Source organism: Drosophila persimilis, unplaced genomic scaffold, assembly GCF_003286085.1.
Source record: "Drosophila persimilis strain 14011-0111.01,24,50 unplaced genomic scaffold, DperRS2 tig00000431-arrow-pilon, whole genome shotgun sequence".
In the NCBI taxonomy this organism is placed as follows: Eukaryota; Metazoa; Arthropoda; class Insecta; order Diptera; family Drosophilidae; genus Drosophila; species Drosophila persimilis.
Window position 1 is genome coordinate 6,278,937 of NW_020825312.1, and position 27,608 is coordinate 6,306,544.

At 49.2% G+C, this 27,608-nt stretch overlaps 1 protein-coding gene across 1 annotated transcript; it reads left to right on the forward strand.

Annotated features, from left to right (window-relative positions):
• The first annotated feature begins 14,889 nt into the window (after positions 1-14,889).
• On the forward strand, positions 14,890-27,461 carry LOC6603224. The gene is given in 12 exon segments (XM_026989481.1): positions 14,890-18,182; positions 19,607-19,957; positions 20,719-21,181; positions 21,270-22,033; positions 22,110-22,374; positions 22,449-22,619; positions 22,713-23,261; positions 23,546-24,001; positions 25,825-26,009; positions 26,075-26,592; positions 26,647-26,840; positions 26,912-27,461. Coding segments are annotated over 11 exon segments (7,134 nt in total). The 5' UTR covers positions 14,890-14,907; the 3' UTR covers positions 26,784-26,840; positions 26,912-27,461.
• The last annotated feature ends 147 nt before the right edge of the window (positions 27,462-27,608 follow it).

A 27,608-nucleotide genomic window follows, 5' to 3' on the forward strand; every position in this document is an offset into this window, starting at 1 on the left:
GAGGTCATTGTGCGCCAAAAACATTTTTAATTGAAACTCATAAATAAGGACCTCCTCTATTGAGGAGGACTCCGAGAGGCAGAAGGGGGAGGCACCAGAAGGGGCTGCTTGGATAACCATTTTTAATGAATTTGAACTTGAAACCGAATGCAATGCAGCAGATAGCTGCTGCTGCTGATGCTGCCTCCCTTTTGTTGCACAAAAGCTGGTTGCCACAGAAACCTCCGCTCCGCGCCGCGCCGCTCCGTGCAGTGCCGTGCAGTACCGTGTTCTCCGTCTCAAAGCGATGGGAAAGGCAAGGCAGATTGATAATGGCGGTTGCCTGTGCGCTAGCCAGTGGCAGGAGTAGGGGTTCGGGGTGGGGGCATGGGGCAGGCTGCCACTGGGGGACTTGTTAGGTTAGGTTAGGTTGAGGCGGCTGCCGGGCTCGCTCGGAGCCCGTCACACTTAGGCCGGTTTCGGCCCGTTGTGATACCGCATAGGATCATTTCCTTCCTGCGTTGTGAGACTTCCTGTCAGCAATTATCCCATCCAGATGCTCTCACAAAGTTCGCTATCCTTCTGGGACATAGTTTGGACATCTCTGAGATGTCGTGTAGAAAGGCTGAGCCCAGGTGTTGTAGCCTTCTTCTGCTGAGAGCCGGGCAGGAGCAGAACAGATGTTCCACTGTCTCCTCCTCTTCCTCGTCTCTACAGCTGCGACAAAAATCGTTATGTGGGGCCCCCAGCCTGTTAGCGTGGGTGCCTATTAGCCAGTGTCCCGTGAGGGAACGAGTGACTACGCTGCACCTTTTCCTGCTTAACTTGAGGAGCTCGGAGGTGCGCTTCATGTCCATGGTCGGCCATGTTTGCCGAGTTGTGCGACATCGTGGCACTGTTTGCCACATATCGTTTTTTAGTCGCTTGTATTGCTCCCTTATGATGAGCTTACAGGTGGCCATTGGCATACAGATATCCTCCTTGTCTTGGAGAAGGGGGATTGTAGTGCCAGATCTGGCCAGCTCGTCCGCTATACAGTTGCCCTCGATGTCCCGGTGGCCCGGGACCCAAATTAGGCTAATAGCAAATTGCTGAGCCATCTCGTGTAGAGATTTGCGGCAGTCTGCCACGGTGGCCGAGTTCGAGGAAATCGCGCTTAGCGATTTGATCGCAGCTTGGCTGTCGCTATAAATGTTTAGCTTGGTTGCCGTGACGGCAGCCGCTTGTAGGCAGTCTAGTGCCTCCCTGATTGCTATGACTTCCGCTTGAAAGACACTGCAATGATCTGGGAGTCTGAAGGAATGCCTTATGTTTAGCTGTTCAGAGTAGATTCCCCCTCCGACTCTGTCGTCCAGCTTTGATCCATCTGTGAAGATGCTTATGGCCCCTTCAGGGCCTGGGAGTCCCTCGAGCCATTCGTCTCTATGAGGGATGATTGTGTCGAAGGGAGTGTCTGTATACTCTCTTGGAACTTGGTAGTCTGTTTTTGAGGGGACAGTACTGCTATTTAATATGGCTGAGTGACCTATGCACTGTGTCACCCATTGATCTGAGTCTCTTAGACGTATTGCTGCTGCTTCTGCCCGTTCCTTTCCTGCGAGTTCAAGGCTCTGTAGGCATAGGATGGCATTTAGCGCATCATTTGGGGTGGTGCGGAGAGCTCCGCTGATGCATAGGGCGGCAGTCCGCTGGACTTTGCCCAGTTGCTTGGTGATCGCCCTTTTTGATAGGGCTGGCCACCACACCGTAACTCCGTAGAGTAGTATTGGTCTAACTATAGCTTGATATATCCATTGGACTATGCTTGGGATCATACCCCATCTTAGCCCAATAGCTTTTTTGCATGTATAGAGTGCAGTCATTGCCTTTTTCACTCTGTCTTTGACATTCAGGTTCCAGTTAAGCTTCTTGTCAATTACCAACCCTAAGTAACTGGCACTGTCGCTAAAGGAGAGCCTGCATCCTTGTAGTATTGGAGGGTTGAGGGGCGGGACCTTGTATTTATTTGTGAATAACACGAGTTCCGTTTTTGAGGGATTTACTCCCAGACCGCGCGATTTCGTCCAGTCCGACAGTTGCGCTAGCTTTGTGGACATTAAGTCGCACAGTGTTTGGGGGTATTTCCCCGAGAAAATAATCGCAACGTCATCCGCATAGGCCACGACTTTGCAGCCCCCCCCCTCCAGGTCCCATAGAATCTTGTTGACTGCTATGTTCCACAGAAGAGGAGACAGGACACCACCTTGCGGGGTGCCTCTGTTGACATACCTTGACTGGGCGGACGATCCCATCGATGATGTCACCGTCCTGCATGTGAGCAATTGATCAATGAGCATCACCAAGTGACGGTCCACCCCCAGGTCAGTCAGGGCTTCTGTAATGGCACCCGGTACAACGTTGTTGAAAGCTCCCTCAATGTCGAGAAATGCTATGAGTGAGTACTCTTTGTGATGCAGAGATTTCTCTACCGCAGAGATCACTTCATGAAGAGCCGTTTCCGTGGATTTTCCTTTCCGGTAGGCATGCTGTGCGTCTGACAGCAACTGAGGGTGTATAGTTGTCCTCAGTTGCAGCCCGACGAGTCTCTCAAAGGTTTTGAGGAGGAAGGACGATAGGCTGATTGGTCTAAAGTCTTTTGCAGCTGAGTGCGAGGCTTTCCCAGCTTTGGGAATGAAGACTATCTTTGCCTTAAGCCATGTTCGCGGCATTGTACCCACAGCCAGTATCTTCCTGAAGATACCTTGTAGCCAGTTTATGGCCGTATCCCCGGCCTTCTGAAGTTGGGCCGGGATTACCTGGTCTGGGCCTGGCGATTTGAACGGGTTGAAGCTGTTTATTGCCCAGCTTATGTTACGTTTTGTGAGGATGTGATCCATCGAGGTTACCGGTCCCTCTCCTGGAAGATGTGCCGTCTCGATGGTTGTGCACCCTGGAAAATGTGTGTCTAGTAGAATGTGCAGGGACTCCTCACTGGAGTTAGTCCACGTGCCGTCATTCCTTTTAAGATACCCCACCGAGGGGTTAGTTTTTGAGAGAATCTTGCGAAGCCTTGCGGCCTCTGATGTTTCCTCAATTTCCGAGCAAAATTTTTGCCAAGAGGCCCTTTTTGCTTTCCTTGTTTCCTTTTTATATAGTGACAGACTGATTTTATAGTCTGCCCAGTGGCTCTCCTCGTTCGCGCTTTTGGCCCTGTTGAAAAGGGTCCTGCAGCTTTTACGTAGGATGTCTATTTGCTTTGACCACCAGGGGGGTTTCTTTTTCCCCCTAGGTTTGCTAGAGGGGCATGCTGCCGCGAAGGCTTTGTTGCATGCCTCTGTGAACCTGTTCACTAGGCGATCTAGGTCGTCGTTTGTGTCAGGGCATGATGGTGCTTTGGAGGGGAGTAAGTCCTCCAGGGCTGAGCTATATTTTTCCCAGTTGGCTTTCCTGGGATTAATATAGTCCTTAGGTTTCGGACACTCGAGGGATAGTGTGGTCTCGATGTATCTGTGGTCAGAGAAGGAGTGGTCAACAAGGACTTGCCAACTCTTGACTATGTCTAACAGGTTGGAAGACACTAGGGTGATGTCAATAACCTCCTGTCGATTTTTAATTATAAAAGTGGGGTCGTTGCCCCGATTACAAATAAATAGATTTGAGTTAAGGATGAAGCTGAAAAGTGACTCACCCCTTGCATTTGTGTTCGAGCTCCCCCATTGAGTGTGGTGAGCGTTGGCATCGCAACCTATTAATAGGTCTATGTCCGACCTCTCGCTGTCGCTGGCTAGTTTGCGAACAAGGTCGTTGGGGGGATCGTTTCCCTCATGGGCCATGTAGGACGACATCAGCCTTAGATGTGTCCCTTCCAGCTCTAGGCTTACCGCCGTGTTGTCGCTATCGCTATAATTATGGAGCAGAAAGATATTAAGGTGCTTTCTGGCGAGAATGCAGGTGCGAGTTTTACCTTCATGTTGAGCTACAATTATCTTGTACTCCTTCGACCCTAATCCACAAACCTTGTCTCCCACTATCCAAGGTTCCTGGATCAGGGCTACGTCTGCTCCGCTCTCTTCGAGGCGGAGTATAAGAGCAGCGGATGCTGCTTTACAGTGGTGGAGATTGATCTGAAGGAGCCTCAGGGACATCCTTAGTGTTCTCCACCACTGTAATGTCGGCATCTGGATCGTCCTCGACTTCCTCGTGGCAACACATCGCCTCGAAGTCGCATCTCAGCGTGCCATCTGTGGAGTAGCCCTCTGGGTCTATCTCTGTGTGATCGTCTGGTGCTTCGATCTCCGAGGCAGCGTCCTGCTCGACTGGCTTGTCGACAGGACGTGCCTCGGCCGCCGCATCCGACTTGTAGACCTTTATGGTCACAGAGCTGAACCCAAAATTGAGCTCGCCTTTGGCAGCCTCAATCGGGGCCAGCGACTCTTTGTTGAGGACGACCACCGCCTGGTTTGTGGGGCCCTGTGTCGCCTCAACTTTGACCACCTTCCAATCCGCTGTTGGGAGGTGGGGGTTGCATCTTTGCAGCATTTTTAGGATGCGCTCCGGCTCCTTCATGGAGGCGGGCACCCAGACTCTCGCCCTTGGTCTACTGGGCACTTCGCTCCAGTCTACAGCGACGAGCTTCGCCCCTGGGTAGACTTCCCCGACTTGCGCTACCGCTGCTTTGTACAGCTGTACGGAGCGCTCATCTTCACAGGCTACGATTTTTATGCAGCCCTGGTACCAGCCCATGTCTCTGCAGACGGGGGGGGGTCCAGGCTGCTTTTCCAGCAGCTCGAAGCAGCGGTCGGCCAGTGCCGCTTCCACCCACTTCCACTGGTTCCGAGGGATCCGGGAGTCCACGCTGCCTTTGTCCAGGACGCCAATCAGCGTCCTTTCTCTGGCAATCTGCGCGAACGATGCGTTAGGCAGCACTCTGGAGCGCTTCGGTGTCGGCCCCGGAGTCTCCTGCGAGCGCTGCCTTTTTTGCTGAGGGGCTTCCTTCTTCGGTGCTTCCTTGCCAAAGTTCGGCAGCACCTTCGAGGCCCACTCGACCTTCACCACCCACCCCGACACCGGGATGGGACCCCTTTGGGCTCTCCCTAGCATCTTCCGCCGCGCAGGTTTTCCCTGCTGATTTGCGGGTCGGGCCAGGCCTTTGGGCCGCTGCCTTCCCCTGTTTGGGATTGCTCCCTGTTGGCATTTGGGGAGTGCCAGACTCATTTTGTTTGTTTTTCAATTCTTCCATTCTTATTCCCACGAGCTGCAGAGAAGGGGTACGGTCCGTCCGGGCAGAGATCCACGTTGCCCGGATAAGGCATACTTAGAACAGGGGGCTGCCAAGTCCCTGAGCTCTCCGTTAACGACTGGGCTAGTTTTATATACCGGGCCCCCAGCCAGGCTGACTCTCGGCACGGGTCGAATAACACTCTTAGTCCGGCCCGGTGTGAGCTGAATGTGGGGGGTTGGGATGTGGGTAGGTAGTGTGTAGGGATAGGGGAGTGTGTGAGCTACTTATAAGAGGCGGCACCACAAGCGCATCGTCAGTGTTGCTACTTCGCGAACACCCGCTGGCTGTCCGGGGCTGCTTATTTTCGGTACTCTCCCTAGGGATGTCCGATTATTCGCAGCTGACCTACCTATATGACCTGTATATAGGTAGGTCGTTCGCTATCCGCAACCTGCGACCCGTCCGGTGGCCTCAGCTAGGCCCCCTTTGAGCCACCTCACGAGCTCATCAGACCAGAGGGGGACTTGTTAGGGTTCGTTGGTTCTTCGCTGGAGCTATTCTTGTGTTGTGTGTGCTTAACCCCCCCCCACCCATGCACCCCTCCCCCATCCTCGTTTGAACGAGTGTTTTGCCGTTTAAATATTTGCCTTTGATTATCCACATACGATATAAGCAAACACATACTTCATGCACCATACATCCCATGTAGTCGTACCATTTATACATATCTGTGGATACATATATCCATAGATACTCGTACTCGTACTCGTATCTCCTCATGCACGATTGCCCGGCACCAATCAGTGTGGGGTGAGGGGCAACAGAGGGTAACAGAGTAACAGGGTGAAGGGGCAACAGGGGCAATAGGGTGTGCGGCAAATAATGAAAAACTGTTCGACTCTCTGTCTCTGGAATGTCGTCTGCTGAATTTTGTTGCCGCAGCAACGAGATTTTTATGCCAACTTTAATGAAAAAAATACAAAAACAAATACAAATACAAATAAATGAAAGGAGGTATCCTTATGGAGATGTACGCGTGAGAAGGGGGGCCAGACAGACACAGACATAGAACAGCGAGAGAGAGCAGAGAGTTGATGAGATGAGCAAATGTCTGCCTAAAGACTAATGCTGATGTAGAACAACAGCACCTCCTCCTTGGACTCCTTTCACTCCTTCTAATCCTTCTGCTGCTACTGCTGTCTCCTGTGGGATTGATAGGATATCGCTCAGTTCTGAAAATATACCTATAAATATACAATGCCACCTCCATCCTGTACCTGCACTAAGCATCAGCCTTGGATTTGGCAACTTTCCTAAACGAATTTAGGCCATAAAAGTGACAGTTCTCCGCCTTCCGTCATTCGAAAGTTGGCGCTTGCCTCAGTCACATCTAAGCGATCGCAATCCCTGTGTACTATCTGTGGCCTACAGGGTATCATTGCAGAACAGACCCGTCAGCCCCAGCCCGCATTCTCCATCCTGCCTTCCAGCCAGACAAAGCGGCGTATGAGTGATATCTAAGCTGCGGCTCCTCCTCAGCCTCCCCTCTGCCTCTGGCGTTTCATTCGGAGTTTCAGAGAGAACGCGGGGTGGCGGTGGCAGAGGTCCTAAGTTATTGAAATATACAAAAACCATGCAACACGCACACACACACACATACACATACAAATAGAGGACACAGAGCCTTTGTGTGCGGCGGAGTTTTGCTCACTTTTCTTCCTACTTTCAGTTTTTATACCCGATACTCAAAATGAGTATTGGGGTATATTAGATTTATGGTAAAAGTGGATGTGTGTAACGTCCAGAAGGAATCGTTTCCGACCCCATAAAGTATATATATTCTTGATCAGCACCAATAGCCGAGTCGATTGAGCCATGTCTGTCTGTCCGTCTATCCGTCCGTCTGTCCGTCCCCATTCAGCGCCTAGTGCTCAAAGACTATAAGAGCTAAAGCAACGATGTTTTGGATCCAGACTTCTGTGATATGTCATTGCTACAAGAATAATTCAAAACTTTGCCCCGCCCACTTCCGCCCCCACAAAGGGAGAAAATCTGTGGCATCCACAATTTCAACGATACGAGAAAACTAAAAACGCAGAATCGTAGAAGATGACTATATCTTCTAGAGTGCAAAATCTGAACCAGATCGTATAATTATTATAGCCAGAATCAAGAAAACAATTTCATTCTTTCTCGCTCTGTCTTTCTCTAACACACAGGTTTCATGGTCGGTTTCGCCAATTGCAAAATATGAGTTCAAGGATCTCAGAGCCCATAAGAGCTAGAGCAACCAAATTTGGTATCCACACTCCTTTGATATCGGACCTTGACCGTTTTGTGTCCAAATTTCGCCACACCCCCTTCCGCCCCCGCAAAGAACGAAAATCTGGGGCATCCACAATATTGCACATTCGAGAAAACTAAAAACGCAGAATCATAGATAACGACCATATCTATCAGATTGTTGAATCTGGATCAGATCGAATTATTTTTGTAGCCAAAAGCAAGAAATCTATTTGCACTGGCTACGCACGCTCAAACTGATTTTCCGTCTCTCTCGCACGCACTCTTTGTCGTGTCGTTTAATATTCGCGGCGTCTGCCGGAGGAGAGCCATACTGACTTAGTATCGGGTATAACTGTAGAGTTGCGGTGTCCGCAGCAACTCACAACGTTCCCCCTCGTTCTTTATTACAAAGGAAAATAACATAGAAGATGAAGAGTAGTTTCTTCTGCAATGAAGTCAAATAAATTGTGTGCTCATTTTTTTATGAAATGATCATCAAACCCAAAATTGAGTATACGTGTATGCCCTCTGATTGATTGTTAACAAAAACGTAACAAACACCCAAGCTATTGGTCAGACGGTTAAGTGTTGCACTGCAGCCAGCTTAAATGTCCGCGCTATAGTCTGCGATCAGGCAGCAGTAAGCACGGCGGCTCTTGAGAAAATAGACCGTGAAAGATTGATCAGTCCGCCAGTCCCTCAGTTCGTGTGCGATTACGTACATCTATTCAAGAGTGTTAGAAATAACTTCTTGAAACGACATAATTACACCAGTCGGAAAACCGACATGGAAAGTTATCGAAAAGTTTTATGAAGTCGATTCATTAAACTCTTTTCGTTTGGCACCTAAGCTAACAGAAAAGCACATCGATCCGAAACGATTTGATTACATGAAAACCAATTTGGCGGTCAACATATTTTCAAATACCAAGTGATTCAATCAAAATTCCCTGGAAGAGTATTTCGACGATTAAAAGCGAAACAATTGGCTGGCAATATGATAGCCCAAGGAGGATCCCAGTCCCATACTCCTCTCCATCTGCAAGCCGAACTCCCCCAAAGTCAGTGCCAAGAGCCCAGGGACAAGGTGTGATATGATATGAAATATATATATATATATGATATATATTACAAAGGAAAACAAGATGGAAGATGAAGAGTAGTTTCATCTGCAATGAAGTCAAATAAATTGTGTGCTCATTTTTTTATGAAATACGTGTATGCCCTCGGGTGACCGAGCTATTGGTTACATACACCTGGGAGATACGATTTTCGATAAGAAAAATACGCCTTCCTAGCAACTGGAATGCTTTAATTCCTGGTTCGATGGCTGGTCTGTGATTACATCTATTTTTTTAACTCAATTGATTGTTAACAAAAACGTAACAAACACCCAAGCTATTGGTCAGACGGTTAAGTGTTGCACTGCAGCCAGCTTAAATGTCCGCGCTATAGTCTGCGATCAGGCAGCAGTAAGCACGGCGGCTCTTGAGAAAATAGACCGTGAAAGATTGATCAGTCCGCCAGTCCCTCAGTTCGTGTGCGATTACGTACATCTATTTAAGAGTGTTAGAAATAACTTCTTGAAACGACATAATTACACCAGTCGGAAAACTGACATGGAAAGTTATCGAAAAGTTTTATGAAGTCGATTCATTAAACTCTTTTCGTTTGGCACCTAGGCTAACAGAAAAGCACATCGATCCGAAACGATTTGATTACATGAAAACCAATTTGGCGGTCAACATATTTTCAAATACCAAGTGATTCAATCAAAATTCCCTGGAAGAGTATTTCGACGATTAAAAGCGAAACAATTGGCTGGCAATATGATAGCCCAAGGAGGATCCCAGTCCCATACTCCTCTCCATCTGCAAGCCGAACTCCCCCAAAGTCAGTGCCAAGAGCCCAGGGACAAGGTGTGATATGATATGAAATATATATATATATATGATATATATTACAAAGGAAAACAAGATGGAAGATGAAGAGTAGTTTCATCTGCAATGAAGTCAAATAAATTGTGTGCTCATTTTTTTATGAAATACGTGTATGCCCTCGGGTGACCGAGCTATTGGTTACATACACCTGGGAGATACGATTTTCGATAAGAAAAATACGCCTTCCTAGCAACTGGAATGCTTTAATTCCTGGTTCGATGGCTGGTCTGTGATTACATCTATTTTTGTAACTCAATTGATTGTTAAAAAAAACGTAACAAACACCCAAGCTATTGGTCAGACGGTTAAGTGTTGCACTGCAGCCAGCTTAAATGTCCGCGCTATAGTCTGCGATCAGGCAGCAGTAAGCACGGCGGCTCTTGAGAAAATAGACCGTGAAAGATTGATCAGTCCGCCAGTCCCTCAGTTCGTGTGCGATTACGTACATCTATTCAAGAGTGTTAGAAATAACTTCTTGAAACGACATAATTACACCAGTCGGAAAACTGACATGGAAAGTTATCGAAAAGTTTTATGAAGTCGATTCATTAAACTCTTTTCGTTTGGCACCTAAGCTAACAGAAAAGCACATCGATCCGAAACGATTTGATTACATGAAAACCAATTTGGCGGTCAACATATTTTCAAATACCAAGTGATTCAATCAAAATTCCCTGGAAGAGTATTTCGACGATTAAAAGCGAAACAATTGGCTGACAATATGATAGCCCAAGGAGGATCCCAGTCCCATACTCCTCTCCATCTGCAAGCCGAACTCCCCCAAAGTCAGTGCCAAGAGCCCAGGGACAAGGTGTGATATGATATGAAATATATATATATATATGATATATATTACAAAGGAAAACAAGATGGAAGATGAAGAGTAGTTTCATCTGCAATGAAGTCAAATAAATTGTGTGCTCATTTTTTTATGAAATACGTGTATGCCCTCGGGTGACCGAGCTATTGGTTACATACACCTGGGAGATACGATTTTCGATAAGAAAAATACGCCTTCCTAGCAACTGGAATGCTTTAATTCCTGGTTCGATGGCTGGTCTGTGATTACATCTATTTTTGTAACTCAATTGATTGTTAACAAAAACGTAACAAACACCCAAGCTATTGGTCAGACGGTTAAGTGTTGCACTGCAGCCAGCTTAAATGTCCGCGCTATAGTCTGCGATCAGGCAGCAGTAAGCACGGCGGCTCTTGAGAAAATAGACCGTGAAAGATTGATCAGTCCGCCAGTCCCTCAGTTCGTGTGCGATTACGTACATCTATTCAAGAGTGTTAGAAATAACTTCTTGAAACGACATAATTACACCAGTCGGAAAACTGACATGGAAAGTTATCGAAAAGTTTTATGAAGTCGATTCATTAAACTCTTTTCGTTTGGCACCTAAGCTAACAGAAAAGCACATCGATCCGAAACGATTTGATTACATGAAAACCAATTTGGCGGTCAACATATTTTCAAATACCAAGTGATTCAATCAAAATTCCCTGGAAGAGTATTTCGACGATTAAAAGCGAAACAATTGGCTGGCAATATGATAGCCCAAGGAGGATCCCAGTCCCATACTCCTCTCCATCTGCAAGCCGAACTCCCCCAAAGTCAGTGCCAAGAGCCCAGGGACAAGGTGTGATATGATATGAAATATATATATATATATGATATATATTACAAAGGAAAACAAGATGGAAGATGAAGAGTAGTTTCATCTGCAATGAAGTCAAATAAATTGTGTGCTCATTTTTTTATGAAATACGTGTATGCCCTCGGGTGACCGAGCTATTGGTTACATACACCTGGGAGATACGATTTTCGATAAGAAAAATACGCCTTCCTAGCAACTGGAATGCTTTAATTCCTGGTTCGATGGCTGGTCTGTGATTACATCTATTTTTGTAACTCAATTGATTGTTAAAAAAAACGTAACAAACACCCAAGCTATTGGTCAGACGGTTAAGTGTTGCACTGCAGCCAGCTTAAATGTCCGCGCTATAGTCTGCGATCAGGCAGCAGTAAGCACGGCGGCTCTTGAGAAAATAGACCGTGAAAGATTGATCAGTCCGCCAGTCACTCAGTTCGTGTGCGATTACGTACATCTATTCAAGAGTGTTAGAAATAACTTCTTGAAACGACATAATTACACCAGTCGGAAAACCGACATGGAAAGTTATCGAAAAGTTTTATGAAGTCGATTCATTAAACTCTTTTCGTTTGGCACCTAAGCTAACAGAAAAGCACATCGATCCGAAACGATTTGATTACATGAAAACCAATTTGGCGGTCAACATATTTTCAAATACCAAGTGATTCAATCAAAATTCCCTGGAAGAGTATTTCGACGATTAAAAGCGAAACAATTGGCTGGCAATATGATAGCCCAAGGAGGATCCCAGTCCCATACTCCTCTCCATCTGCAAGCCGAACTCCCCCAAAGTCAGTGCCAAGAGCCCAGGGACAAGGTGTGATATGATATGAAATATATATATATATATGATATATATTACAAAGGAAAACAAGATGGAAGATGAAGAGTAGTTTCATCTGCAATGAAGTCAAATAAATTGTGTGCTCATTTTTTTATGAAATACGTGTATGCCCTCGGGTGACCGAGCTATTGGTTACATACACCTGGGAGATACGATTTTCGATAAGAAAAATACGCCTTCCTAGCAACTGGAATGCTTTAATTCCTGGTTCGATGGCTGGTCTGTGATTACATCTATTTTTGTAACTCAATTGATTGTTAAAAAAAACGTAACAAACACCCAAGCTATTGGTCAGACGGTTAAGTGTTGCACTGCAGCCAGCTTAAATGTCCGCGCTATAGTCTGCGATCAGGCAGCAGTAAGCACGGCGGCTCTTGAGAAAATAGACCGTGAAAGATTGATCAGTCCGCCAGTCACTCAGTTCGTGTGCGATTACGTACATCTATTCAAGAGTGTTAGAAATAACTTCTTGAAACGACATAATTACACCAGTCGGAAAACCGACATGGAAAGTTATCGAAAAGTTTTATGAAGTCGATTCATTAAACTCTTTTCGTTTGGCACCTAAGCTAACAGAAAAGCACATCGATCCGAAACGATTTGATTACATGAAAAGTCAGTCTTTTGAAGACAAGGATGCAGCCTTTGCTTTGTGCTGGTCGGTGGTCGTCCAATTGGCGTTAGTCTGGGTCGCAAAGGTTGAAGTATGCTCAGCGTAAAAGATTCGTTGCGGTGGTTTGAAGACGCTCCTTGCAGATTGGGTGAAGAGGTTAAGCTCCGAAAAGAAAATTGGTTGCGGTGGTTCACGTAGGCTCTGCGGAGAAGATTGGTTGCGGAGGTTCAGCTCCGAGGAAAAATTGGATGCGGAGGTTCAATTATGCTCTGAAGAGAAAATTGGGTGCGCAGGTTCAATTACGAATGTGAATGTTCAAGCACGCGACTTTGCTTATATTGCCTAAAGTCAGCTGTTCGCGTCAGAGTAGTCCTAACGCGTTCTTTGTAATGGTCACACTATGCATATCGCTTGGTATTGTGACCGTTTGCGACTGTAGTATTGGACTGCGATGTTGCTGTGTGAGAGCGTTGCCCTCGCGCTTTTGTGATTATCATTTCAAAACAACAGTCACTGCTCTTTTACGAATAACTTGTTGTTGACTTTTTTGCTTAAATCTTATTTTAGACACAAATAAATTAAAGGACGCATATAAAATAAGCCTATTTTGTAGGAACTTGAATCATCAATGGGGTAAAATTCTGTGTTTAGGGCTGACAGTCCTCTCCAGCGAATAATATTAAACCAAATATCAAAATAGAGGAATATGATATCCAAGGAACATTAGTCCTTTGTCGACCAGTGGGCAATAAAATACACTCCACGTAAATTGTGAATCTTGAAGAGTAACGCAGCTTAGGTGAGATATATTTCGTGGTCTTTTTTAACGTAAGATGAAGGATAGCATGTACCTAAAAGAGTAATTATTGTTTTGTATAGTTTTCGACGGTAGAACTCAAGTTGTTATCTAGTTTAAATAAAGGGGGTTTAAATGGGCTGAATTCGTTTTTCATCGATATATTTATGGTATATTTTGGTATATTTCTGAGGGCCAGTCTTTATATTGTATCGGTAAATGCGCATCCCTAGTCGAGTTGGCATTTGCACGGCAGGAAAATCTTTAATGGTTAAATAGACTACCAATTTAACTACAACTAATTTAGTAAATGTATTTGTTAGTCAATATCGAGAACAGTTCTTTGTGCGTGTAAAACAACGAGTTTTTTGTGTAAGTAATGGCCCAAAATTGTCCATATCTCTGCTAATTGAAAGCTGTTGCGGAGCGGAGCAAAAAAAATTAAACGGACGGCCTGACAACTGACATCCACTTGTACTTGCGTGCGTGTGTGTGTGTGTGTGTGTGTTTGTGTATGTGTGTGTGTGTGAGAGCGGCTCTCAGAAGGCGGTGTGTGTGTGACTTTCCTGTGTTAACAGCAGTGTTATTTTTATAATAAATTGACAATGGCAACTGACCAAAGAGCCTAACCAAGAAGTATTATTATAGTACATATGAAGCAAGTGACAATCCGCAAGAATCTGGGGACTGGCGACATCCGCTGGGATCACCACCGCTATAGCCACTCTTTCCATCTCTCTCTCTCTCTCTCTTCAAACCACTGCTCCAATTATTTTTTTGTTTCGAGTGTTTTCACTTTTGACGTTCAAAGCAAAAGGAAAAAAGATCGCATTGAAAATATTGAAATAATTTATATATACAACCGATCAGCCCATCGAAAATTATTAACTTGCAAATCCAGAAATCAAGAAAAAAAATAATCAAAACGAACTCACGAAAAACCTGCTGCGTTAAGAAGAGAGCGAAAACAGTGGTAGGGTAACCAGTAACAGAAGAGGAAGAGAGAGGGATAGAGTAACAGCAGAGGCGGCTGAGGAGGGGAATGAACGGACGGACGGACCCAAAAGCAAACGTCCACGTAAACTTTTAACGTTTTGCTTTTGATGTTTTTTTTTTTGCATTTTTTCTTAACTGAACCGAGGTTCTGTTTTTTGTTTTTTTTTTTGTATGGCGATAAGGATTTTATTTTATTTCATGGGAGAGCATAAGAAGAAACGGTAACTTTGCATACATACATATACATAATTCATCTGGAAAAACGGGTTTTTTCGTTACCGAGCTGCGATGTCTTGGCTGAAGGCTCGTGCTCGTGCCCGTGTGCTCAGCCTCACAGAGGCATTCAAGGAGGCCGGCAAGGGAGGGGAGGATGTAATGGAAGTGTGTGTGTTGTCCACTGCGGCGGATTCAATGGGTGAAACATTCAATGGAAATTATGCAAGAACTGGGCAGGAACAGGTAGTAGTAGCGCCCGCTGGCATTTTGATTCGATTCGATTTGATTCCCTGCTCCTTCTTCTGTGTGCAAGTGCGTGTGTTTCCTGATAACTAATCAGTGAAATTTCCTGTTCTTACAGCTAAAGGAGAGCCCGAACATGCTGCATAACAATGCTCCCTGGCTGCCAACTCAGCAGCATCCTCAGCAGCAGGCACAGCTGCAGCAGCACCAGGCACATCTCCATCAGCAGCAACTGCAACACCAACACCAACAGCAGCAGCAGCAGCAGCCGCAGCCGCAGCCTGTCTATGCCAGCCAAATTTTCCAACAGCAACAGGCACCACCACCACTTGGCCAGCAGCAACAATACTGGCCAGAGGAGCAGCAGCACCCGCAGCAGCAGCAGCAGCCGCCGCTAAATTACAGCAACTACTTTGCAGTCCCAGGTGGTGGTCAGCAGGCGCCATCGAATCTGCCTCAGCCAGAGTTACATCCCCCTCAAATGTATTACCATCCTCCTCCACCTCAAACAACAACTCCGCAACATCAGATGAATCCCGAAGTCCCAATGGATTCCTTTGACAACAGTAGCAGCAGCATCCAGAATAACAACAACATCAACACCGGCAGCACCATCAGCGGACGGAACGATGGCTGGGGAGACTGGGGCGATTGGAATGAGACGAATAATAACAGCAACAACAGCAACAACAATAGCCAGAGCCACAGCAACGAGGCCGTGCTGGAGCCACCGCCAAGTAACTTAGTCGAGGATGCATTCAACATGCAGGGGTCGCAGGGCAGCAGCTGGCAGGCCTTCGCCAACCACAACAACAACAGTAGCAACAATTTGGAACTTCCGCCACCCGTGGAACAGCAGCCGCTACAGCCACCACCGCTACAGCCACCAACGCTACAGCCACCACCGCTACAGCCACCACCGCTACAGCCACCACTGCTACAGCCGCTGCAGCAGCACCTCCAACAACTCCATTTTCAACAGCCTCCGCTAGAGGTGGGCCAGGAACCAGAACTAGATGCGATTGTTCCGCCGCGAGCCTTTCAGAATCAACCATCTGCGACTGGAGGGGCAGAAGTGGCGCCAGGAGGAGTAGGTGGATTGGTGGCAATAGCTCCACCTGCTGCCCTGCCACCGATCACAGCCAGTCCAGGCGGCAACCCCTTCAAGCGTTCCACTGGACCCAGCAAACGGGTCAACATACTGGCCGCCACACAAGCAAGTGCCTCTGCTCCTCCGCAGCCGGCCACGGCACTCGCGCCACTACCAGCACAAGGTCCTGTGACAGCAGCAACAGCAGCAGTAGTAGCACCAACAGCGGAATCTTTCAATATATTGACAACGCCGGCAGTTCCGGGATCGATTCCCACAGTTGCATCCTCCATTTTACCCGCGCCATCCACACAGCAGCAGCAGCTGGTGATTCCGCCACCACTCCACGAGTCGTCACCCCTGGAGATGGGGGCCGCCTATGAGAACCTGGAGGTACTGGCCGCACCCAACGACGAGCGGGCACAGTATCTGCAGACCAGTCACCTGTCGGAGCAGCCCGAGGGGGAGGGGGAGGCCAACTGGGAGGCGGAGACGGATACTGGCCTGCTGCCGCCGCCCGGTTTGTCGCGTTTGGTGCTGGGCCAGCCTGAGTTGGAGCAGCAGCGACTCGTCACGGGCACCGAACAGCCACCGGCCACGGCCATGAATGTTGTTCAGGCGGCCCTTCATATGGAGGAGCGTCAGGCCGATGGCGAGGACACCTCCGAGGGGGAGCAGCCGCCCCTCCGTGTCGATGATCGCAATCTCTATCAGACGCCGCCACGTCGTGTGGTGACGGGTGTGGAGACGACTCCCAACGTGTCTGTGCGGGAGCAGCGTGAGGTTGTCCTCGATGGCGAGAATCTGGAGGATCGAGACGAGCCACCACCAAACCTTGCCTTAGGCGGAGTTCCGGCTGTCGTTCCGGAGCTGCCGCTACAGCAACAACTACATCACAGCCTCCCCGAAGATGCCGAGGCCATGCATCACAATCCCGCATCACAGTCGGCTCCAGCGGCTGCCTCTTCCGGCGCCATCGCCTCTCACCAGCAGCCCCTGCAGCAGAACCAGCAGCAACAACAGCAACAACAACAGCAGCAGCAGCAGCAACAGAGATTGGAGAAGAAGCGTCCCCAAGCCGGCCAGAGGATGTCGCGGATAGGAAATGCCTCCTTGGACCTGGAGTCTGACGAGGAGTCGGACGATTTTCTGCTCAGCGAGCGCGAGCGAGAACGCGACAGGGAGCACGATCGACGAGAACTGCTCGATGATCGGCGCGGACGTCGTGGTGGTGGTGGGGGTCATGGCCACTACAACAACTACGACGGCGAGACGGAGGACTCTGTGCGGGGCGCCGGCCCACCCGGACCTGGGGAGAGCAAGTCCGTGCGGGACAGTCATCGCCGCAGCCACGAGGGCAACAGCCAGCCGTCGACGCATGGTCGGCGTCGCAATCCTGACACAGACCTGGAATGGGAGCGGGAACGCGATCGGGATCGGGAGCGCAACTGGCGCCGGCGATCGAACAAGTACCACAGCGGTGGAGAGGATCAGGAGCGTTACCCGGAGCACTCTCGCCGCTACAACAACAGCAACTACGATGGAGAGTCCGATGGTCCCGACTCGAGCCACATGGGCGCTGACAGCGAGATGCTGCTAGATGGAGGAAGCGTTGGCCCCGGCGGCGGACCCAGCAGCATAGGTGGCCGCAGCAGCAAGAATGGCGGCAGAGACCGCCAGAGACGCACTGGGACCGCGCCCGAGGACGACTACGACTATGATGACTATGAGCGAGAGCGTGGCCAATACTCGACTCGTCGCTCCATCAAGCAATCGGAGAAGAGCAGTCGCCAGAGCGGTGGGAGGCGCGATCGCGATCGTGGTCATGAAACCACCAGCGATCAACGGCCACAGAGGCGCAGCAACGATGATAGCACCCTGGAACGGCGACGTCGCCATCCGCATCCGGATCAACGGCACTGGGACGGGTACGAGGAGTACCGCCGGAAGAGCTCTCGCAACAGCGACCTGGAAAAGGAGCGCACCAATGGCGGTGGTGGCGGCGGCGGCGGTGGCGTTGGCGGTGGCAGTGGCAGCTCCAAGCGACGCAACTACGCCCCGTATGCGGGAACTGGCTACGATCCGTACGGAATGTACGAGCAGATGTCGAGAAATCCCCGAGCCTATGCGGACACGTACGCCAAGTTCTATGCCCAAATGCTCAACTCGATGACGGCAGCGGCTCCGTACAGCATGGCCGGTGTCGCTCCGGTCCAGCACCAGCATCATCAGCAGCAGACGATGATTAATGCAGGAGTCCAAATGACGGATGTCATGCGGACGACTGGTAAGGAGGGTGACCTGCTTACAGAACGAGAACGGTAAGTGGACCAACTGGATCCTGTATCCTGCATCCGTTTTCAAAAACGGTTGACTTCAATCCTTCAGCCCGCCGCCCCCTCAGATCTTGCAGAAAGCGAGACACTCGCTGGTGTTGAGACGTCACCAATGCGGTACCTTCCAATTGGAAATTGTCTGGATTCTGTTGCGACACCTTATTTGCTATAAGTGTTTCGTCGTCGAAGCTTTCCAAAGAGAGAAAGAGAGAGCGAGCTAGCGATTCTCTCATACTCTCTATCTCCCTCCAATTGGTGCCGCATTTGTCAAAAATCCATCCCTCTGCAAGGTCGCGAAGGGGTTAAAGGTTTTCGGGTATTGTCGACCGAGTATTGTTTTTTGCATTCCTTGAGTTTGTTGGTTTATACGTTTTGTTAACTTTATACCTACAACCACCCACCCACCCATACATTGTGCGTGCATACATGTACCCGTATGTACATGTACAATATGTATGGCTATCTCTCTCCCTCTTAATCAGTCCTGATTCCCCATTCCCCCCTCGTTGACGTAGCAATTGCTCCCTTATCCGTATCCGTATCCGTATCTGTATCCGTACCTGTCTCCGCGTGATGCTAATCTCAAATGTTGATTAACACGTGTATACCCACCGCCTCCCACCCGTTCCACCTTCTGTTCCACCCGTTAATTGTTGAGGTTGGATTTTGGGAATTAACCCAAAGAAATGCTAATTTGTAGAAACTCGTAATGATTAGTTAATGATTAGATAGAAAGAGGTTCTCGGTGTACTATCGTAATACCGATCGATCGTGTACTATCCTGTATGCGTATTGCCGTACCTTGCACACAACACACCCGCTCTTCATCCACCGTCATCATCGCCACCCACCCACCCACACACCCACTCATGAATCGATCTGTTCGTTCCGCTCAACCTGATCTTTCATTCGCCTTGCGCATGCTCGCCTCAGCTTTCTCTTTTCTGTGCGTGTATGTAGGTGTACTCCACATCTCACTCACTTAATGTTCCGTTTCGATCCGTTCCAGCTCCTGCTCCAATTCCATTCCATGTGTGTGTGTGTGTGTGTGTGTGTGTGTGTGTGTGTGTGTGTGTGTGTTGTTGTTGTTTTCTACTAACAAAGCACATCAGAAGCAAAGCAATTGCAAAAGAAGCAAGCAATAGCAAAATCAAGGTACACCAACATTAAGGTATGACAGTCCGCCACGGCGCTCTCTCGCTCGGATCGCAGATGCGGCTACTATGTGAGCAGAGAATGGTAGATCCTGGTCCTGCAATGGCTCACCTTACTTTTGGTATACCATGATCGTATACTGTGATCGTATATAACCTTTAAAACACTGTTCTCGTTTCTAACCAAATTCATAAAAACAAAACGCAAAAACGCCAAACATCATTTGTGCCTTCCTCCCTACTCCCCATGTCTAGGTATACACACGCATACATACAAAATCAAGCTAACGACAACCATCGTCGAAATTATACCGAGCTGCTCTACCAGAAACAGCTCCAGCAACAGCTCCAGCAGCAGCTACAGCAGCAGCATGAGTTCCTTAACCGCAGCATGGTGGCCATGGAGGCGGCGACGGACAGCAGTGCCAGCTTCTATGGCGGCGGTGAATCGTTTAGCACCCGGAGATTTATCTATGGGCATCATTTCCTGGCCAGTGCCCGATCGCTAAGCAATCTAAATGCGGCGGATCCGAATGGAACAGGACGAAGCTCACGTTGCAGCGGCCTATATTATGCTGGCTCTGAATGCGGCCTCGATATCAGGTGGTCACAAAATCTCAATGAAAAGTCTCTTTTTCTCTCTAAATATATCCAAACAACAAAGTCCTCCGCTCTACTGAGTCTTCGTTACTCTCCAGCTCTCGTAGGTCCTCCTTCTCCTTCCTCCTGGCATCCGGGACGTTTTTATGCATTTACAAGGATCACAATGTCTGTCCCACTCCCACTCCCACTCCCAATCCCACTCTCACTCCCCATCCCACTCACTCATGCTTTGGCTTTGTCCATTACATTCCATCTGTTTGGTTATGCGCCAGGGCTGTACGGAGGAAAGCTTTTGGGTTTCTATCGACTTATCGATTGCTTTTGGGCGCCCCATCTCTCAGGTCTATCTTTTTCAGTGTCTCTCGCTGGGATGTGTTTTGGGGAGTTATGGAGTTTTTTGGGGTGGGGGGAAATTAGTCCGTCCGACTGAATAGAATCTAAGCAAATAATCAAATCATTCCATTCCGTTCCATTCCGTTCCATTCTTCTCTCTTTTTTTTTCTTATCTACTGACGAAACGTTTATACTCTGCTGCATGCGGAGGGGCACTTTCTAAGTCCATCCTCTCGCCGATCGATCCCCTGTCGCCCGTCCCCGTGTCCCATATATCCCTCCCCGCTGTCCTGCCTTCAGTTTTGCATGGAAAACTTTTGTTAGTTTCACATTTGATTTGTTTCCATTATTTTGTGTGTTGCCCTCCTTTCTCACTTTTCAACTCGTTTCTAATCTATTCTCTGACTGTTGTTGCTGTTCTGCTCGCCCAGAGCTGGCGATGTGGCAGCAACTTCTCTGTCCTCTTACGGTGGCCTGGCTGCGGCTGCAGCTGCAGCTGCCCCGACATCGGTGGCCCGTCCGCCCAGGAGGCGCACCCCACTTATGTACAACCGGCCGCATCTGGTAGCCTCGTACGCGATGAGCCTGCTACTGAAGGTGAAGCCAAAGTACGCCGGACGCGGCCGCCTGCGCAACGATGTGGAGGTGGCGGCACCGCGCTTCCGTGACGGCACAAGCAGTTTGCTGCGCATGTACCCGGGACCCCTGCAGGGCCGCAAGTTGCATAAGGACAAGATCATTAGTTTCTGCAAGGAGCAGATACGACTCGGCCCCAACCGCGGCTGCACGCTGCTGTATGCCACGCAGAAGAAGCCCCAGGGCTCCGTGGAGAAGTACCGGTCCTCGCATGCACTCATGTGGAATCTGCTCATCCTTCTGCTGCGCCAGAACGGGGTAAGTCATTTGTAATTCGTCGTTCACATTCACAGCGTATCCTGGGCATCCTTCATTAAGCTCCTCCACATTCTCTTTCGCCCCTTAGTACATTGCCGACACGGATGTGGGCGATCTGCTGCTGGAGAACCAGCAGGAGTATCCCTACAATCCGGCCGAGCTGGATACCACGTCCGAAACAGAGCCCGACGCCTATCCAGAGGCATCGGAGCGAGCGGAGCCAGCTGTGGATTCGGAAGCTGAGAGCGAAGCGGCTGCCACCAGGGCCAGTCCATCCCCAGACGACGACGACGAACAGACTGCCGTTCCTGGCGCTGGATCTGGTGCTGATGCCTCCAGTGGTGCTGGCGGCACGGGGAAAGGGAATCCAGCGACGCTATCGGAGCAGGCGGCCACGGACAAGTTCCGCAGCTATGTCCTGCGCGGCAATGTGGAGGAGGCTCTCCAGTGGGCCACCGATAACAACCTGTGGACGCACGCCTTCTTTCTGGCTCTGTACGAGGACCGCTATGCCCTGACAGACGTGGCCCAGAAGTTCCTCAATCGCGCTATCAAGGCCAACGATCCGCTGCAGACGCTCTACCAGATGAAGAGCTGCCACACACCGGCCTGCGTCAGCCAGCTGAGGGACGAGCAGTGGGGCGACTGGCGCTCCCACCTCTCCATTCTCGTGACGAACAAGTCGCGCCAACCGGAGTACGATCGCAGCTCGGTGGTAGCCCTGGGTGACACTCTCTTCCAGCGCGGGGACATATATGCGGCCCACTTCTGCTATCTGGTCGCCCAGGAGGAGTTTGGACGATACGACAGCTCAGCCACCCAGCTGACGGCGCTAACGGCCAACGTTCCGAGGTAAATGGCAATGTCCAGTGCCCATCGATCATAGCTCAAAGATAGCACTTTCCAATATTCTGATTCTGATCCACAGACTCATCCTGCTGGGCGCCTCCCACTACAAGCATTTCAACGAGTTTGCCAGCAACGAGGCCATCATCATGACGGAGATCTACGAGTACGCCCGCTCGCTGTTCGACCAAAAGTTCAGCATTCCCAACTTCCAGCACTACAAGTTCCTGCTGGCCACGCGCATCCTCGACTATGGACAGCATTTCCGCTGCACCAACTACCTGGAGCAGATAGCTAAACACATTGAACTCAAGCCCGAGAGCTATGACAGTGATTTTATTCAGCGCGTAAGTTCTGAGAACCCTCTAATGCAACCCGCTTCCTTTAAATTCTGTGACGCCATGTGATGTGTTTTCTCTAGGTTTGCGGCCTGGCCGAGCGTTTGCGCTACCACGATCCCATCCTGATCAATCGGGTGTCGTTTGCAGGTCCTCCGATCGGCAACAACAGCGGCAGCAGCAGCAGCAGCAAGGACCCCTCCGCGCCTGAGGAGAAGGCCTGGTTGCGTCAGCTGCGGGACATGGCCGATGTGGTGAGTGATCCACTCGAATCTCTCTGTGCAATTGTTTTCTCTTGACCGAGTTTTTGTTTGATTTTCGATTGGCAGGAGCTGCAGGTGCAGCAGCAACAGCAACAGGAGCTGCAGCAGCAGCAACAACAGCAACAACAGCAACAGCAGCAGAACGACATCGATCAGCAATTCGCGCAGGTGAACCAACAGTTCCGGGAGCTTAATATGCAATATGATGGTGGCAACTTAGAGGATACCCTACATCTGCCCAAGGAGCAGCCACCTTTGCCTGATGTGCACCAGCAACAGCTGCCAGAGCAGCAGATGCACCAGCAGCAGCAATACTACGAGCCAACGCCGCAGACGCAGCTGCAGCCTCACGTACAGCCGCAGGAGGAGCTACCAACTGAACCGTATGGCCAGCAGACCCAACAGTTACAGCAGCAACCGCAACAGATGTACTACGATCCCAATGCAACAACAGCACAGCACTACGAGCAGCAACAGCAACAGCAGGTTGCTGCCCCGTATGGCGGCCACATAGAACCAGCGGCCGAGGCATATTCTGGTGGTGCCCAAACAGTGGATCCAGCGGCAGTTTCAGCTCCTGGCTATGGATATGACTACTGGTCGGGCACGCAGCAGCCGCCCTATGGCGATGAGGTGGGTGCTGGAATGATTTCCATATAGAAAGTGGAAGAATGTTTGTTTCTTTTGTTATTTATGTCCCTTCTGTCCCTTGATATGTCTTGCCCCTGATTCTTCCATGTGTTGTTTTGTTGTATTTGATTTCGTTCTAAGTTTCTGAGTTCTTTTCTGTCGTGACCCTTGACCCTTGTGTTCTGTTGTAGCCATGCAAATAGGAATCCATATAAATATGCTAACGAGTTTCTAATTCAAACACACACACACTTCAACGCACACATGCACACATTATTGGAATGCAGCGAACGGAAGGAATTGAGAATTTAAATGAGAACCAAGATACAGACACAGGACATGAGGATAAGGATAAGGACAAGGAGGATGAACAGAATATGTTACAGCTGCAACAAAAGCAGCAACAATATCAGCTTCAGCTGCACCTGCAACAGCACTTGCAACAGCAGCAGCAAAAACTAAAGCAACAACCACACTATCGCAGTAACAGCAGCAACAATCCCTTGAAAGGCTCGAAGGCACCAGTTACAAAGTCTGGCATGGAGATGGAGAGGACAAAGACACTCCTCCGCCAAATGGCAGCATCCTCCGCTACTAAGCCACAGACAGCAGTCACAACACGTCTCACAAAAGCAGAACCAGCAGCAGCAGCAGCAGCAGCAGCAGCAGAAGGAGCTATTGAGGCAGCAGAAGCGATGACAACGCCAGCGCCAGCAGCAACAAAGGCATTCAATTTGAATGATGTAAGTAGCTTTACTACCATAAATAAACGACACCAAGCTACCAGCAACAGCAGCAACAGCAGCAGCAGCAGCCACAGCAATATTTGCAACCGCAGCAGCATATCAACTACACTTGCCGCCGCCGCAGCATCAGCAGCCATTCCTAAGCAATTAATTAGTTGTAGAAAATCGAACATCAGTCAAAATAGTTGTCATGTTTTATCAACGCCCAAAACGCTTACAACGCCCACACGTTTCATAGCCGCTAGGGCGGCCATAGCGAAGTCCTCCACAGCGTCCAAGATCACAACAACCACAACCAGCGGAGGAATCAGAGGAGGAACAGCAGCTGGAACAGGAGCAGGATCAGGATCAGGAGTAGTTAAGCGGGTCAACTTTAACTTACCATCGACCATTGATGAGTCCTCCGAGCAGGAGCAGGAACTGGAAATCGGACAACAGAATGAGAACAGTATGGCTTTGGCTCAGGCCCAGCCGCATTTTAAGCCGACGGCCGCGGCCACTAGGCTCTGCCGCAAGCCGCACATCGTATTTAATGGGACCTATCCAATTGATATGCCCCTGAGTCAGGCGCAGGCGCAAGCCCAGTCCCAGACCCAGGATCAGACTCAGTCCAAGAGCAACAGCTATGACCCAGAGGCGAATGCAGATCGCAGCGAGTTGCAGCGCTATCGGTACATGCTACGTGACTACGTGATCGATGAAGATGCCGAGGGCGAAGAGCAGGCCGAGGAAGACGACGAGTTTGCGGAGGAGCTGATGGGCTATGGGGATGAGGATGACTGCTACGATGACGACGATGATGACGACGAAGATGGCGACTACTATGGGATGGTGCAGGACCATGATTTCCTTAACAAATATGGCATCATCCAGAGCAAGCCATCGGCTGGACAAACTAGAGCTGGAGCTGGAACAGCAGCCTCAATCTCAGCGGTTGGGGCTGCCGCTGCACAGCCACAGCATGTGTGGTCGATGCAAGAGCTGATTGCGAATCCCGCCATTCCGCTCAACTACAAGAAGATGTGCTCCGAGGTGGAGCAGAGTCTGAGTAAATTCGAGACGTATCTGGATAGCAAGCAGCAGCAGCAGAAGAAGAAGGGAGGAGCAGTGCGAACCTACGAGATTGATGCACCCACCAGCAGCAGCCACAGTCAGGGGGAGGCGCTTAGTTCTAAGAAAAGATTGTAAACAGACACAGTCTTGGCCCTGTGCCCGTAGTCGAATAATCCAGCAATCGATTGCATCGATTCCTTGATCTCACTACCAAAAAACAGAACAGTAGTTTTCTTGCCAAAATCTGTCAGTTATTTGAGAGAGGTGAAAGAGATCGTTTGGAGTTTGAGTACCTGGAGCTTGTCTAACTGTTAAACTATATATAGTATATATATATATATATATATATATATATATATATATATACATATATATTATATCCTTGTAAGCCTTCGCTAGCCCATAAGCCTTTTAATGATACTGAAATCTGTCTACCGAGATATACAGATAGGGAGAAAATATGATCGAATGTGAAGAGAGTGTTTTGACTGCGCCAGTTTTGCCCGTTTGCCCGTTTTGCCCACGATTCTGTTTCTGTTGTTCATTTATTCCGCCCCGAACTAACCAACTAAAACTAGAACTAAAGCTACAATTAAAACACAAACTAAACTCGTATTTTCATTGTTAACTAACCTTGCATACTGCATACTACGTTCTGAAATAGCCAAAGATCTCAAGAATAGTACCTATCGACAGCTACAAATCAAACAACTAATCCAATGCCATTTTTTAACTCCGCATTCGAATTCCGAATTCGCATTCGACAGCTTCAGCATCAGCAACAACAGCCACAGGGTGGGAGACCAGCAATCTCAATGCCAAAATCCAAGAGCTACGGGGATGAGGACGATGGTGCGGCTACGGGCACGGTCACGGCCACAGCCCGAGCAGCGGCCGGCAGCAAGCCAGCAGCAGGAGCAGGAGGCAAACAAGGATCGGGTGGAGAAATTGGGTAAGTCTCGACACTTCAAGAGACCCATCAATCATCCTAATCATATTTCTCTCTTGTGTGTGCAGTGCACCTGGCAATCAGAATGCCGGTTGGTTCGGGGGATTGTGGAACAAGTTGTCGCTGAAACCGAAGAACCAAATGATTCTGCCGGATGACAAGAATCCCACCATTGTGTGGGACAAAGAGCGCAAGTGCTGGACCAACACCGAAGGCAATTCGGATGAGGCGGAAAGCTTTAAGCCGCCGCCAAAGATGAGTGACTTAGGCATGGGAATGGGCATCATGGGTGCGCCACCTCCAAATATGCTGGGCAGCATGCCCTCACCCCATCTGATGAGTGGGCACGATGCGGTGGCGGCGGCGGCCCCACAGCACCCACAAATGTATGGGAATCCGCATGACTATGCAGCTGCTGCTGTCCCGACGCCCGAGCTATATCCAGCGACGGTGCCATCGCCAGCTCCAGCGCCTGCGATACCATCGCCAGACCTCGGCATCAACACACAAGCAGCACTGGCACCAGTTCCCGGTGGCACCCAGCCCAAGCTGCAGTCGAACATGTTTAAAATGCAGCGCAATCGCAGTAAGATATGCCCCCCGCAAAAGAGAGAGTGCTCTAAACTATTCCCTTCTGCAGCTCTAAAGAACTCGTATGTGGACGTGTTCAATCCTTCGGGTGCGCCCATGTCAGCGGCGTCCGAGAATGTCCTGGCCCCCATAATGGCGCCGGCTGCAGTGCCACAAGGGGGTTACTTTGTTCCAGGAGGACCCTGAATGCGCTCCTGCGCATTAGCAGTAGCGGGGGTGCCAGAGCCCAAATGCCAGCGAAATGTGAGTGGGACCGGTCCGTAGCCCACAGTGGAGCCTCCTCCTCGACTGATTCGATATATTTCTCTTTCTAGCTGAACTTCGAGCTACGTAAAGACTACCATACCAGAAGACCAGACCACACACGCGCACATAACCAGAGCACACGCACACACACACCCATTCACCCTGCCACCTGCCTGCCTGCCACATGAAACACACACACAAAAGGTGACCACAGGTGGTCACAGGGGCGGGGGGAAAAATTTCGCAGGAGAAATGTCACTTTCCGCCACGCCCCAACAACAAAAACTACTGATCAAGATGATCCGATTCTAACTTGCATTAATTTACTTTGTTGTCTGTCCTTTACCAACCTTATCTTGGTGTTTGTGTGTGTTAGTGGTGTGTGTGTGTGTGTGTGTATGTGTCGTGGTGCATGTGTACGACCATCCTTCGAACGATCTTTAAATGTTTAGCGAAAAGATGAAACCAATTTGTGTACTAATAGCAAAATATATATGTAATACCCATCCCCCCCCATCCAGTCCCCCTCTATCGCGTTCTATCCTAAAATCCCACTCCCACTCCCCTCCCCAACCCAACAAAGCAATTTCTGTTTATATATATGATATTTCTTTTGTATGTTGCATAGTTTTTATGATTATTTTTTTTTTTGTTGTTGTTGTTGTATAGAGCTGATGTATGAGAAGAGAATGATGACAAAGAGATATGTATTCAAAGAGCGGGAGGTGGGAGCGCAGGACACACAAGACAGAACAGAACAGGTCA